Genomic DNA, 15,355 nt, shown 5'->3' with positions numbered 1-15,355 from the left:
TAAATGAATGGATCAAAAAACTATGGTACACTTACACAATGAAATTCTATGCAGCAGAAAGAAAGAAGGACCTCCGACCCTTTGCGACAACATGGATGGAACTGGAGAGCAATATGCTAAGTGAAATAAGCCAGGCGATGAAAGACAAATACCATATGATCTCACCATTTACAGGAACCTGATCAACAAAACTAACAAGCAAGCAAAGTATAGCCAGACACTGAAATTGAGAACAGGCTGACAGTGATCACAAGGGAGAGGGGAGGGGATAATGGGGGAAAAGGGTACAGGGTTCACAGGAACAGTTATAAAGGACATATGGAAAATACCCAAGGGGGGAGGTGGAAATGGGGGAGGGAGGCAAGGAGGGGTGGGGTGATGGGGAGGAGTAGGGGGAAAGGTCAGAAAACTGTACTTGTACAAAAATAAAAAAATAAAGAGTTTTTAAAGCATACCAGAAAAGGTACACATACTAAATATATATATAGGTCATTTGAGACAACATAAGTCAGGGAAGTAGATTTGTGAACTTAAATCAACTTTGGCAGAAACAGATCATAAAAGATTTAATCCAGATTTACTGGTCTAAATTTGCAATGAAGAAAATCTGAGCTGGAACATATGGTGGTTCTGTTTTTAATATTTTGAGGAACCTCCATACTGTTTTCCATAGTGGCTGTACAAATTTACATTCCCACCAGCAGTTTACAAGGGTTCCTTTTTCATTACATCCTCATCAACTCCTGTTATCTTTTTTCCTTGTCTTTTTAATAACTGTAGTCCTAACAGGTATGAGGTACAGTTTTGTTTTGCATTTTCCTGATGATTAGTGATGTTGAACACCTTTTTATTTACCTGTGGGCCATTTGTATGTCTTTTTGAAAACTGTCTATTCAGATCCTTTGCCCATTATTAAATCAGATTAGTTGCTTTCTTGCTATTGAGCTGTGTGAATTCCATATATATATATATATATAATATATATTAAAATAAAAATAAAAACAAAATAAAAATAAAAACAATATATATACATATTGCATTTTTTATTGTTATTCAAGTACAGTTGTCTCCATTTTCCTGCCACCACTTTCCCCTGGCCCACCCTCAATTCTTTCCCCCTTTGGCTTTGTCCACATGTCCTTTATATACGTTCCTTGATGACCCTTCTCCTTCTCTCCCCATTATCGCCATGCCCCCTCCCCTCTGGTTACTGTCAGTTTGTTCTTTATTTCCATGTCTCTTGTTCTATTTTGCTTGCTTGTTTGTTTTGTTGATTAAGTTCCGCTTACAGGTGAGATCATATGGTAGTTTCTTATATATTTTGGATACTGCCCCTTATCAGATATGTGATTGGCAATTTTTTCTCCTATTTTATAGGTTGCATTTACATTTTGTTGATGGTTTTCATTGCTGCGTAGAAACTTGATTGCTTCATGTAGCCACACTTGCTTATTTTTACTTTTGTTGCCTTCATTTTTTGGAGTCATATAAAAGATATCATTGCCAACACTGACGTCAAGTAGCTTACCCTCTACATTTTCCACCAGGAGTTTTACAATTTCAGGTCTCACATTTAAGTCTTTATCTATATTTAGTTAATTTTTTTGTGAGTGGTATGAGATAGGTGTTCAATTCCATTCTTCTTCATGTTGATATCCAGTTTTCCCATCATCCTTTATTGAAGAGACCATCTTTTCCCTGTTATGTATTCTTGGTGCCCTTGTTAAAGATCATTTTACCATATATGCAAGAGTTTATTTCTGGGCTCCCTACTCTGTTCATTGGTCTCTATGTTTTTTGTAGAACTACCATATAATCCACCAATGCCAATTCTGGGTATATTTCTGAAGGAAATGAAATGAACATCTCAAAGAGATATCTGCACTTCCATGTTCACTGCAGTATTATGCACAATAGCCGAGACATGGAAACAATGTAAGGGTCCACAAAAAGATGAATGGATAAAGAAAATGTGGCATATATATGCAATGAAATATTATTCAGCCATTCACAACAATGGATGAACTTTGATGGCACTGTGCTAAGTGAAAAAAATCAGCGAAAAACAAGTACTAAATGATTTCATGTTACACATAAAAAATCTAACTTATGGAAACAGAGAGTAGAATGGTGGTTGCCAGGGGCTGAGGGTGGGAATAATGGAGGATGTTGGCAAATGTATAAACTTTCAATTATAAGATAAGTAAATTCTGGGGATCTAATGTACAGCATAGTGACTGTAGTTAATATTACTGTACTATCTACTTAAAAATGAATATAAAAAACTGAGCAACCAAGTATATGTGTATATGCTCAAAAGAGTTTTGTACTGAAAATTATGTGTAAAGATGAAAAAGAGAAAAGAGACATTAGGCTTTTGGTCAAGATGGCAAAGTAGGCAAACATGGCTTGCCTCTTCACTCAACCACATCAAAATTATAACTAAAATACAGAACCACCATCACTCAGGAACATCAGAAATCCAGTTGAATAGAAGTCTGAGTTATGTAGTTTCTTCAGCTATGGAATCGAAGAAACCACATCCATCCAGACTGGTAGGAGGAGTGTGACACGTAATGGGCTGATCCCACACCCATGTGTGGTGGGTAAAAGCTCAGGAGGGACATATTGGGAGCGAGGAATCCCAGACCCACACTAAGCTCCTCAGACCAGGGTTCCAGTGCCAGAAAGATAAGTCTCCACAATTTCTGGCTGCAAATACCAGCGGGGATTGAGTTGGTGCAGGAGGCTGCTGGAGTCCTAAACAGTTCTTCTTGGGGAACCCACACACAGATTCACCTAATCAGGCTCACTCCCTTGTGAGCTCAAGCACTGGGGTGGCATCTTGAAGGGCATTAGTGGTATGCAGGGAGAAACTAAAGGGTCCAGCACCACAGGGAGCAGAGGCCATTGTCCCTTCGCTGAGCCGTCCCTGCCACAGAGCTGGTAGGCTGGTGCCATATCTGAGACTCCCAACCAGGCTAACACAGTGTGACCCATGTTGGAGATCCACAGAAGCTCTACCCCACCCAACTTATGGGCCCACCCAAGCTGCTTTTCTATAAGAATGCCTTTTCTTGGCTCCTAAATCCTATCAAACAAGCAACAGCTGACTTCTGTCAGCCTTAATGACAGCCAGATTACAGTCACAGCTTAGCTTCACCTGGGAATCTCCAAGCTGGGTACAAGTAGCAGTGATCTCAGACTGTTTTACAGCTCATGCAGGGTGCCCCAGGTGAAACACAGGTTGACCTTGGGTTGACCTTGGGCTGACTTTGGTCTTCACCACTCAGGAAACCTCGGGATCAATGCACCGAGGGCATAGCTACAGATCACAGGGAGTGCCACCACTCTGTCCCTACACAGCTGATCTTCCAAGGAAGGCAGAGATTGGTGGTCAGTGGTCACAGCCAGTCCTTACAGCTGACTAGCCTGGGTAAATTCCTCCCATTGATCTACCAACAGCAACCCAAGGCTCAACTACAACAGGGGGATATACTCAGCCCACACAAAGGGCACTCCTCAAGTACCCAGCTTGCATGAAAAGGGAGTCTGTGTCACTGGACCCTACAGGACACCTACTACATTAGGCCACACTACCAAAACATGGAGTCAAAGCAGCTCTATCCAATATATATAAGGAAATACAGGGAGGCTGACAAAACAAGGAGATAAAGAAACATGTCCCAAATGAAAGAACAGATCAAAACTCCAGAAAAAGAGCTAAATGAAATGGAGATAAGCAATCTATTAGATGCAATGTTTAAAACACTGCTTGTATGGATGCTCAAGGAACTTAGTGTGGACCTCAGCACCATCAAAATATCCAGTCAAGAATGAGGATACACTAACTGAAATAAAAAACAATTTATAGGGAAACAACAGTAAAAAGGATGAAGCTGATAATCAAATCAATGATTTGGAACATATGGAAGCAAAATACAACCATGCAGAACAACAAGAAAAAGAATAAAAAAAAATGAGGATAGTATAAAAAAATGAGGATAGTATAAAATTTCACAACTTTAAAAGGTCCAACTTTTGCCTCATGGGGTGCCAGAAAAAGAAGAGAAAGAGCAAGAAATTAGAAATCTATCTGAAAAAACAGTGAAAGAAAAGTTCCATAATTTGGTGAAGAAAATATACATGCAAGTCCAGGAGGCACAGAGAGTCCCAATTTTGGGACTGCACTTTTGGGACTTTTGCAATGATGGATGCAAAGAGGCCCACTCCAAGACACATCATTATTAAAGGTTAAAGATAAAGAGAGACTCTTAAGCAAGAGAAAAGAAGTTAGTTACTAGAAAGTTGCCAGATGGGAGGGAGGAAAGGGAGAATGGGTGAAGAGGGTGAGGGGATTAAGTACAAATAGGTAGTTACAGAATAGCCATGGGGATATAAAGTACAGTATAGGGAACAGAGTAGCCAAGGAACTTACAGGCATGACCCATGGACATGAACAATGGTGGGGGGACTGTCTGAGGGGGTGGGGAGTGCTGGGTGGAGGGGAGCAAAGGGCAAAAAATCAGGACAACCAAATCAGTAATAGCATAATTAATAAAGTTTAAAAAGCAATATTAATAATATGGTTGGCAGCATCTAAATTCGGTTCCATTCATTTCCCCATGCATATTTAAGACTACCAAGTAGTCTGCTCCTGTCTCACCAATCAATAAATATTCTTTATTTAACTCATTCAACAAATATAAATTGAGGACTTACCATATACAACTCTTTCAGATATGAGAGGGATAATGGGGAATAACCAAGGTACCTGCCTACCTGAAACTTACATTCTAGTGAAGGAAAGACAAATGTTGGATAAATTTAAAATAGTCATGAGAATAACAGTCCTGTTGTAGAAGAAATGTGGTTTCTGTCAGAGAACAGTAGGACAATGTACACAGAGAGCTTAGACCACAGAAACAATTACATGGTCAATAATATGACTGAGGAGGATACAATAAGATAGGAAGAAAATAAAATAGCCAGAAAAAGCCAAAAGAAGATATTGATCCAAGTATGGAGTAGCTGGTTGATTGACTATTAGAGATTAAGAAAATTTAATCTGGAAGAATGTCTATTATATTTAAAAACTAGAGGTCACCAATGATCCTTATAAGAGCAGTTTCACTGTAACACAAAGAAGCAAGCCAGCTAGGAAGAAGCTGAAGAATATGAGGTCAATCTGGAAGGGTTTTTACCATAAAGAAGAATACAAAAATCAGGGACTTGTTAACGAGAGGGATACACAGTCCAGTAAGACTCTGAAAAATGGATGCAGCTGAAGCATATATGTATGCTGCTGGTGCCAAATACAGTACTACTCTGAGAAAACAGGTGGTATGCCCATCACCCAAAGTCAGGTACACTGCTGAACTAAAAGCAGTTCTGGGCCCCAGAGAATTCCCTGAGAGGCAACTCTATTAGTCTGACTATTTCTGAGTGCCAGGCTAGGATTTGTTCACACTGTCCTCTCTAGAACCTTCTGGTCTTTACAAAACTCAGCCTTCATGAGTCAGCCTGAGACTTTATATAGGTGGGGGACTTTAATTATACCCTAAAAGACTTTAGTCTCTGTTAGGCACAATATTGTGATTCCCAACCATTTCAAATACATACTCCCAACTAAGATGTCTAATTTTAGTTTCCAACTTTTCATTCAATCAGAAATTTTTAACATGTTTTACTTTTGCAGTTAGTTTTTTAAAAAGAGTAAATACATTAAAAGTGAATATACTTTTTCAGACAATGTAAGATCTGGTTAATTAAGTAATGCTTTTAACTCTTAATCCCTATTTTCCAGATTAGAAAATCTGATACAAAAATGTCATTTTCCTGAGGTTATATTACAGGCAGCAGGAGAAGTGATGCTTGAACATGGGTCTCTGAAGTTCATGTAAGAAAATTAATAACAGAACTTGGTTCTAAACCTAAAAAAGCATATGTGGATTTCTTTCATTTCCTCCTTTCTTAAGAAAAAGGAGGGAGGAGGAAAAGAGGAAAAAAATGAGCATCTGAAGTCTTCCAAGTGTTATCATGTGGAACCAACTATTCTGTACATAGGACAGGATATGAAAATATTAAAGAACAAATCACCCTTCATGTGCATCTTAATTTGCTAATGGAAAATAATAAAAATGTATATTCACCATGCAAAGAATAGACTTTTCTCTTAAAAGACATTTGACTAAAACATTTGATGTTAAAACCTAGCATATACATACTTTTCCATGTATTTTATGAATACAGAAAGAACACTCTATATTCATAAAATAAATTTAACTATAAAAGTATAAGATGGATTTGTTACTTATATGAATAACAAAAAGCTTAGTCTTAAAAAGTCACAAGTTCAATTATGATTTATGATACAATATATAATAATACAATAGTAATGGATAAAATTTACTATTTTTTAAAACTGGTCAACCCTTCTTCACTAACAGCCCAAATAATTCAAGACCAAAAGACAATCACCTGCAGATCACTGAAAAGAACAATGATCGAGGGTCAGAATATAGGAACTCTATACACTAACTAGCCAGGAAAATTTATTTACCTCTCTAAGCCTCAGTTTACTCATCTGTGAAGTGGCAAAATTGAGATAAATGATCTCCATGACTTTCCTAACTCTGACATTTGAAAGCCTTCCATTTTGGGAGAGTAGTCAAACTGTTATGGGACTCAGGAAGTAGGCCCCTTCTAATTGTAGACAGATCTTCACATTCTTTTCTACAAAAGGGCAGTTCTCTCTCTGGCAACTTCCTAAGTAACAAGCCATATATGTCCTCAATTCCACAGACAAACCAGATCCTACAAGGGGTGTTCAACCTGTGGCCCACAGGCAGCATGTGGTCCAGGATGACTATGAACGTGGACCAATGCAAAACTGTAAATTAACTTAAAACCTTTTTTTTTTTGCTCATCAGTTTTCATTAATGTTTATGTATTTAATGTGTGGCCCAAGACAACTCTTCTTCTTCCACTGTGGTCTAGAGACGCCAAAAGCTTAGAGACCCCTGTACCTACACCAGTGTGAATGTGTATATCAGTAGAAGAACAAATAAAGAAAGCATCCTCTCCATATCAATTACAGATATTCCATATAACCATTTCTTCAGGCAGAACACAGTTTAATAAAAAGAATGAAAAATGTTACCCTCAAATCTGGAAACTAACTATTTTACTAAAAGACAAAAAAAGGGACTTGAAGAATATCTCTTTTAGGTTCCTTATTAATGATTTTTAAAGTGTATAGGAAAAATATAATGGCTTCAAAAATGTACTAACCACATGATTTTCAAGCAATAACTATTTAAAAAATGGGAGTACAGTACACATGCTTAGGGATTTTGAATAAATCCATTCAATGTCAATATATTAATAATATAACACCACCCAAAGTATGTCATGTGCTCTTATTAGATATTACTCAACTAAAGTGCTGTATGATTCAGTTTTTAAAACACTACATTTCTTTTCTACAGGACAACTCAGAGCCTTTCAAAGACTAGTAACAGGAATTTAGAGCACTTTGCAGCGGGAATTTACTGCAGAAAGAAAGGTCTTCATGCAGTATTTCCCTGCTTGTGTAACCATAAAATGGACTAACATTTTGTGAAACACAGTTTGATAAATGCAATATGGGAGTTGCTGAGAAATCAATATATAGGAAGACATGAGATGGCTTTCTATGGGTCAAATCTTATAGTGACAGATACCCATACCATGAACATTTGAGCATTTTAAAACAGATCAGCTCTAAACAGTGGATAAGCTTCAAACAGTGGTTGATAGGAGAAAATTGTTTAAAATTTAAAAAAAAGTTTTTGAAAAACATTTCTTTGGCCATGAAATACTATGGTATCTTTATTTCTACTTTGACTAACATGTCAGAAGAGTGAGTGAGGAAGTATGAGTCACAAAGGAGTGGGGGAAAGAAAATAATCATTTCTTAGCTACAGCTAGAAATTTCAATTGAATTGGACTCTCTCTACATGATATGAAATGTTTCTCAGCAGGTTTAATTACACTATTCTAAATGACTACACATCATAAATTGCAGAATCTGTAGAAAGGAAAAAGACTAATTCATTCTTTGAAAAAATCCTCTTGGGAAAACTACTGTAAGAAAATATAAAGATGGTGAAGCCTGGGTGACTACGGCCACAATGATAAAATAAACAGGAGCAAAAGGGAATTAAGTTACCTTCTCCCCTGAGTAAAGAGTTATTCTACTCTAACTCCGAGCACTGCAAAGCAGTCTCAATTGTTCAGTTTAAAGGTGTGCTCACTCACTAACTCATGGTGTTACGCCTGTCATGCTGGCAGTAAATGTCCATATTCATAGTGAGAACCAAGTAAACATGTTAGTATCTCCAAACTGAAATGATTACACATTTCCATTAAGTGATGACACATCTCTGTGAGGGCTATCATCACCTCTTAAGTAAGACCTGTGCAATATGGCCACTCGGGATGGAGATGCTGGTGACAGGAGCATCAGTGAACCAGTACTGATGAAACATGCACAGGCTAGAGGCCCACATATAGGGTGCTTGAGAGTTAATAATAAAGCTGGGTATGCCTAGCTTCTGCTACAGTGAACATCAGAGACAAAAACTGTATATACTAAAATGTCAGTCAGCACTACAAAATGAAAAAAAAATTGGAATGGCTAATGCTAAAAATAATTTTGTTATATATGACAAAAAACATTCATAGTGTCCCCTAGCTACTAAAATTTTGAATATAACTCATGGCAACACAATGTTTCTTTAGTAAATCTGAAAATGATGCTGCAGAATCTTTAGTCCAGTAAAAATTATACTTATAGTAATGAAAAGGTTTTTAAAGATGTATCTTCTTTCCTTGACCAAGAGTTCACATCTATGACATGACTGGCTGGGGTTGAGATACAACCTGGGCCCATATGGGCTGAATCAAAGCTAATTGGACTTTATGGAAAATGAACTCATGACCTAGACCTCATTACTCATGATCTCACCAATTGAGCTAATGGGCCAGAGAAAACACCTGTTAGCATGAGATATTTACTTTGAATCATTTCTGCACTTAAATAGGCCATATAATTTTAAAGAGTCAACTTCAGAGATGTTGTTTTTCCAAGGTTTTGTGAATGAATTGACTCACTGATCACACATTTACCTATTATGTGGAAAACCCTTAAGTCAGTGGTAGAGTAGTTTAAAATTGCACAAGGCAATATGCAGAATTTAGAATATCAATGAGAGAAAAATATAAAAAATACCTTAACTATAGTACATAATTTTACAGCAATAACAAATGTTTGAGTGTTCACTATTTTTCAGATATTACACAAAGCAGTTTTTATAAACTAACCATATCTGTTTCATGGATAAAAAAAGTGAAGAAGATACTGTAACTTTCACTAAGGCACACAATAGTAATCTCTCCCCACTACCTTGGACCAATGATAAATGACTGTGATAGATACTGTAGTTAACTCTCTAAATATCTACTCCAGCGGCCCTTTTCCCTTGCTGCCTCCTAGAACACAGACATGAAAGCTACAAATTCTCATCTCCAGAGTCCCAGGCTGCTAACGATTCCTAGGTTACACAAATATGGCCAGTGAAATGAAAGCAAAAGGGAGCTAGATGTTTCTAGGAAAATCTCTCTCTGTTTCTGTCTCTCTCTGTGTGTGATATTATTATATAATGTATGCATACCCTGGACAGCAAGAGGAATGGTGAAAAAAGGTTTTCTTTTTATAGAGCACACATTATCTTTATTTAATAATCTTTGATATTTTAAATACAAGTCAAACATCCACATTAACAATGTAGTCCTCAATATTCAACAGTGTTTTAGAAGGCTGGTTTTTCTAAGGACCAGACAGGAAGGTCTGTATGTATAATGGCAAAAGATCTCAGGGAGCAGTGCCCACACAGAAGGGCTGCAGTTGGCTCCTGAACAAATGACACTGACACAGTGCACTTCTCTCATGGCCACAAGACAATGCCTTTAAAAAACAAAATTTTATTTATTTGTTTTTAGAGACAAGGTAGGGAAGGAGAAAGAGTGGGAGAGAAACATCAACTGGTTGCCTCTTGTATATGCTCAGACTGGGGACTGAACCCTCAACCCAGGTATGTGCCCTAACCAGGAATCGAACCTGCAATCCTTCGCTCTGCAGAAGGATGCTCAACCAACTGAGCCACAATGGTCAGGGCGACAATGCTTTTTTATTTCAGATTTTTCTGTACTTGAATTTCAAATAGTTTATATTCACAGAACAGTAATTTTAAAAAAGTTAGTCCTAGTAGTCCAGTGTTATAGAAATTAGATAATTACATTTCAAATGTATGTTCTCCTCTTTTGGAAAAAAAAAGCATTAAAAAAATTCCTGGAAACATTTCCTTTTGAACTATGCAAAAGACAACTGAAGTGCTTCCTAAGTTATTCAAGAATTTCTACATGTATTTCATTATATTTGGATCTTGTGTGTATATATTCATATATACACAGTCCAATTATTCACAACTATATATATAGTGTGTGTGTGTGTGTGTGTGTGTGTGTGTGTATAATAACCCCATTCTACAGTGTGCAAATCTCCAGCACTATGTGGTATAAATGTAAAATTTGTAGCCTTATTGGATACATCTTCTATTGGAAATTGCTCCAGTAGAAGATCTCCAGCCCCATGCCACAGAATTAAAAAGATTCCTACACACAAACTTACATTGCTCCATTGGTATAGACAGTGTCACTTCCTTCCACATACTGCACCTGAGCTGGATAGACATGTTGTACCTGCTGCACAGTCTGTACCTGCTGTACCTGAAAAATAAATATTAGAACACTGATGAGAGATAGATATGAAAAAATACACAGCATTAGATTTACCTCAAAGATTTCTCTAGGGTGTTGATGAACATGAGAGTGGCTTATGATGTGATCCTTAAGATCCTTCAAGGTCAGGGCATGTTGGTTGGGCCAAAATCAAGTGCAGTGATTAGGCTGAAAAGATTCAAACACTTCTACAGATATATAGGTAAATATGTACAAGATTCAAATGTTTAGGGTGAAAATTCTGAAAGCTCCTCACTTATTTTGACTATTATGAAATTCTTTCCCCCGATTTATTAAACCTAAATTTATCTTGTAATTAAAAAAATTAATGATGAAAATTTTCAAACACATGTAGAATAAATACTGTAATAAACCTCGTGCATTCATCATCCAAGATAAATATTTGTCACCAGATCACCCTTCACCCCCTTACAGGATTATTTAAAAGGAGGTACAGATTATATCATTTCACTGGTTAAGTATATTTCACTTGGTTTCTAAGAGATAAGAACTATTTTTAACATGAGCGCAATGCTAATATCACATATAAAACAATAATTCCTTAATATCTAAAAGCCAGTCATGGTTCAAATTTCTATGATTATTCCAATGTCTTCTTATTGTTAGCTCACTCATATTAGGATCCATATTCCAAACAAGGTCTACGCATTACATTTGTATCTTTCCTACCTTTCTCTCTTAATCTCTAATGGTTTCCCACCCTTTTTACTTTTTGACCATTACTTATTGAAGAAACTGGATCATTTATAGTGTAGAATTCCTAGAATTCTAGATTTGGCTAATAGCATCCCTGAGATGTACTTTAACAAGTTCTTGCGCCTCCTGTATGTCATATACTCTAGCAGTTAGACCATGGGCCTTAAACAAGTTCAAATTTTGAAAAGCTGTGTACTTCCCATCGCATTATTATCGGCTGGCATGTAACAACTGGCTGTCTCTCTGCAATGATAAGCAGTGGGGTCAGGTGTCATCAGCTGGATCAGTTTATTATGATACTCCCTATCCATGTTTTTACCTGGGGATAATAATAGCCAATGATAACTATTTTTCCAGAGACAGTATTTCAAATTAATAAAGGTTGCAAACTTTGGTAGCCTAGTTCTGCTACACATTTTCATTTATTAGTAGGCATCTATAAAAAATTCTTCTCATTAAGTATTTGGTTACTTCGAAATAGGGTTTGTACAGGAAGAATAAGATAAATACATCACTAAAAAAGTAAAAAAGAAAAAATAATAATAAAAAAAATGATTCTTTTCTTTACCCAGTACAAAGAATAATGATTTTATTCCCTAGCTCCCTTCCCATGTACTTTTGCCAGGTAGTTTTCAGTTTGGTTTGGGTTAGTCTGTATCCTTATGATTCCTGGCTTTTGAACATATTTGATGTTTTTCAATCATAGAAGTTCCATCTTCAACAAACAGTAGTTCCTTCAAATTGGATCCTGTATCTTCTGACATGACCAGAGTAATCTTTAACTCCCCTGCTTTCTGCCATAATATATCCCAGATTTATCGCTTACATTTCCTGTCCTAGATCTGGAATCAACAATATCTTCAAAAACCTGGCTCCTATTAGTAAGGAGTAACATGAATGAAGATGAAAGCTGTTTAGGAAGGCAATTTATAAATAGGCATACTACTTAACCACTTTGTAACTTCCTCTATAGAGAGAGATATTTAACATCCAAGGAGTCGCTGTAAAACGTTATTAAATAATGCAGTCTATATTAGACAATCCACACAATAGCACAACACGTGCTTTCTAATTACACCTGAACATGCAGCATGAAAACTCATATGCTGAGCAATAAAACAAGTCCTAACAAATTTTAAAGGATTAAAACAATATAGACTACGTTCTCTAAAAATATTCAAATCAAAGGTAAAAAGAAATCTGAAAAATCCTCCAATACTTATATAATGAAAAATACACCTTAATAATATCTAAGATTCATGGAAAATATCACAAAGGGAATTAAAAAATATTTTAAATTAAATGATACTGAAATACAATATATCAAAATGTGCAGAGTATAGTGAGAGCTGTGCACAGAGGGAAATTTATAGTTTTAAATATTTCTATAGGGGGAAAAAACCCCAATGCAATAAATGTAAAGTTTCAACATTAACCAGCTTAAAGAAGAAGAAGAAGAGGAGGAGGAAGAGAGGGAGGAAGAGGAAGAAGAAATTAAACCTAAAATAGGAAAAAGGAAATGAAGAGCAAAAAGAACCAATAGGCATCTGAAAAAACAAGAGAAAAAATCAATAAAATTATAAACATTAAGGCAGACTTAAAAGAAAAAAAGAGACAAAATTATGAATACCAAGGAGGAAAGGTGAAACATTCTAAAGACAAAAAAAATGGGTAATAAAAACAAATTAATGCCAAGCAATTCAATTACTTAGATTAAATGAATGAAGTCCTTAAAAGATACAACATACCAAAGAAACTGAATTATGAAATTGAATCCATTCCCACAGAGGCAACAAACTCTAGATCAATAGTGAATTCTATCAGACATTTCAGGAAGTAAAAAATAAGCCAACCTAACATACATGCTTTACAAAATAAATAAGGGAATATCTTTCAACTGTTTTTATGAGGCTAGTCTTACCCTGAGACTAAAACCAGAAAGACATTATAAGAAAAGACAACTATAGAGTGATTTCTCTCCTGAACATAAAACAACCATCATTACCAAAATGATAATACAATCCTCCCTAGGTATTACAGGGGGATTGGTTTCAGGAACCCCTGCAGATACCAAAATCCAAGATGTTCAAGTCCCTTATATAAAATGGAGTAAAACAATGAATATGATTAGCCCTCTACATCAAGAATTCCCAACCACGGACAGAAAATACTGTTTCTGATATGTGGCTGGTCGAATCCATGGCTGCAAAACCCAGGGATACAGAAGGACTACTGTATTTTATTGAAAAAAATCCACATGTAAGTGGACCTGCACAGTTCAAACCCGTGCTATTCAAGGGTCAACTGTTTATCTATTCCGGCAATATATTTATGGAACAGTATATCACCATCAGGTAGGGTTTAGCCAAGATGGCAATGTCATGTTTAGCATTTTAAAATCTATAAAGGTAGCCTGCCAAATTAACAGTAAGAAAAAATGGTATGACCACCTCAACACATGCTATTAAAGCATTTGACAAAATTAAAATCCACTCATGACAGAAAACAAAATAACAAACATCTCAGTAAGCAAAAGATAGAAGGGAACTCTCAATTCGACAAAAGCCATCTGCGAGAAAATACAAGTATCATACAAATTAAATGGTGGAAGTCTGATCTTTAACACTTAAACAATATCCATTATTTTTTCATAAACTCCTCTGCTTAAATTCTTCAGTGATAAAAATAATCAAAAAGACCAGGATACAAAAATCCTATTAATGCCGTATAAACATTGATGGGTATTTTTAAACTCAGCTTCTCTGCTTTTTTATAATTATATATTAAAATTTTGCATATTCTTGCCCTGGCTGGGTGGCTCAGTTGGTTGGAGCATTGACCCATACACAAAAAGGTTGTGGGTTCGATCCCTGGTTGGAGAGAGTGTGGGAGGCAACAGATGGTATCTCTCTCTCTCCCCCCATCCTCCTTGCTCTCTAAAATCAGTAATTCAGCAAGGGTAAAAGCTTTTTTTTTGTATATTCTTGGTATTTTCTCATAGCTCATATTTTTTTTTCTACATAAATTATCTCATCAAACAAAAGAAATACACCACTTTCCTTCCAGGCCTGATTAAAAATTTGGTTTCTCTAAAAATCCTTCTATAACTTAATTTATCCCATGACAGACTGACTATTCCTAACTTTTTGATCTCTTAGAACTCATTCATACAGGTGGCAGCACATGGCTTAGTACTCATTTATGTTCGTAACTGGTAGTACTTTATGTAGCCAATATGGTAAGGTGGAAAATCCATTAATTTTTAAGTAGGAGAACTAATTTTAACTCCTTGTGCTGATAGTTGCTGTTTTGATATTGGGATAGCCCATGTATTTCTTTAAATAATAATTGCCTTGTGTGGAAAATAGAAAATATACTTATTCTATCATAAAGGATTTTTGTTAGGATCCAAAACTATTAAATAAAGGAACAAAACACAGTATAAGCATATATAATAATTACAATCCATCTTGAAAGTTAGTGAAATTATTAAATACTTCAAAACTAAGAGTCTTGTCTTCCACATAGGTGTAAATTTCATCTTTATGCCCCATTTGGTTTCAGCCATAAGTATGCACAATGTATGTTCATCACAGTTCTTTCAAATCATGAAATTCTATAATTAAAGTAGAAATGAAAAGTGTCAAGAACCTTGGCAAAGAAGTCTGGATAGATACTGGCTAACTCATCTAGGATGGCAATATATAAATATGTCCCTTGATCACTTCGACATTTTTAGTACAATGTAAAAACAGGGCATAATTCTTTACATTATCTACCCAGTTAGGGAACTGAC

The 15,355-nt window shown here is 36.0% G+C and overlaps 1 protein-coding gene across 1 annotated transcript in view; it reads right to left on the bottom strand.

The window, feature by feature from the left end:
* The window catches only part of RFX3 (regulatory factor X3), a 232,094-nt gene that overhangs the window by 109,855 nt on the left and 106,884 nt on the right, over window positions 1-15,355 (bottom strand). Inside the window, exon 6 of the mRNA XM_045840638.1 lies at window positions 10,733-10,830. Coding sequence (XP_045696594.1) covers window positions 10,733-10,830 — 98 coding nt within the window. The remainder of the gene's footprint in view (window positions 1-10,732; window positions 10,831-15,355) is intronic.

The sequence above is a fragment of the Phyllostomus hastatus genome, unplaced genomic scaffold (genome assembly GCF_019186645.2).
Source record: "Phyllostomus hastatus isolate PE091 unplaced genomic scaffold, TTU_PhHast_1.1 phas_contig_34, whole genome shotgun sequence".
Classification (NCBI taxonomy): Eukaryota; Metazoa; Chordata; class Mammalia; order Chiroptera; family Phyllostomidae; genus Phyllostomus; species Phyllostomus hastatus.
The sequence above is the reverse complement of the archived record's forward strand: the minus strand, read 5'-3'. Positions and strand labels throughout refer to the sequence as shown.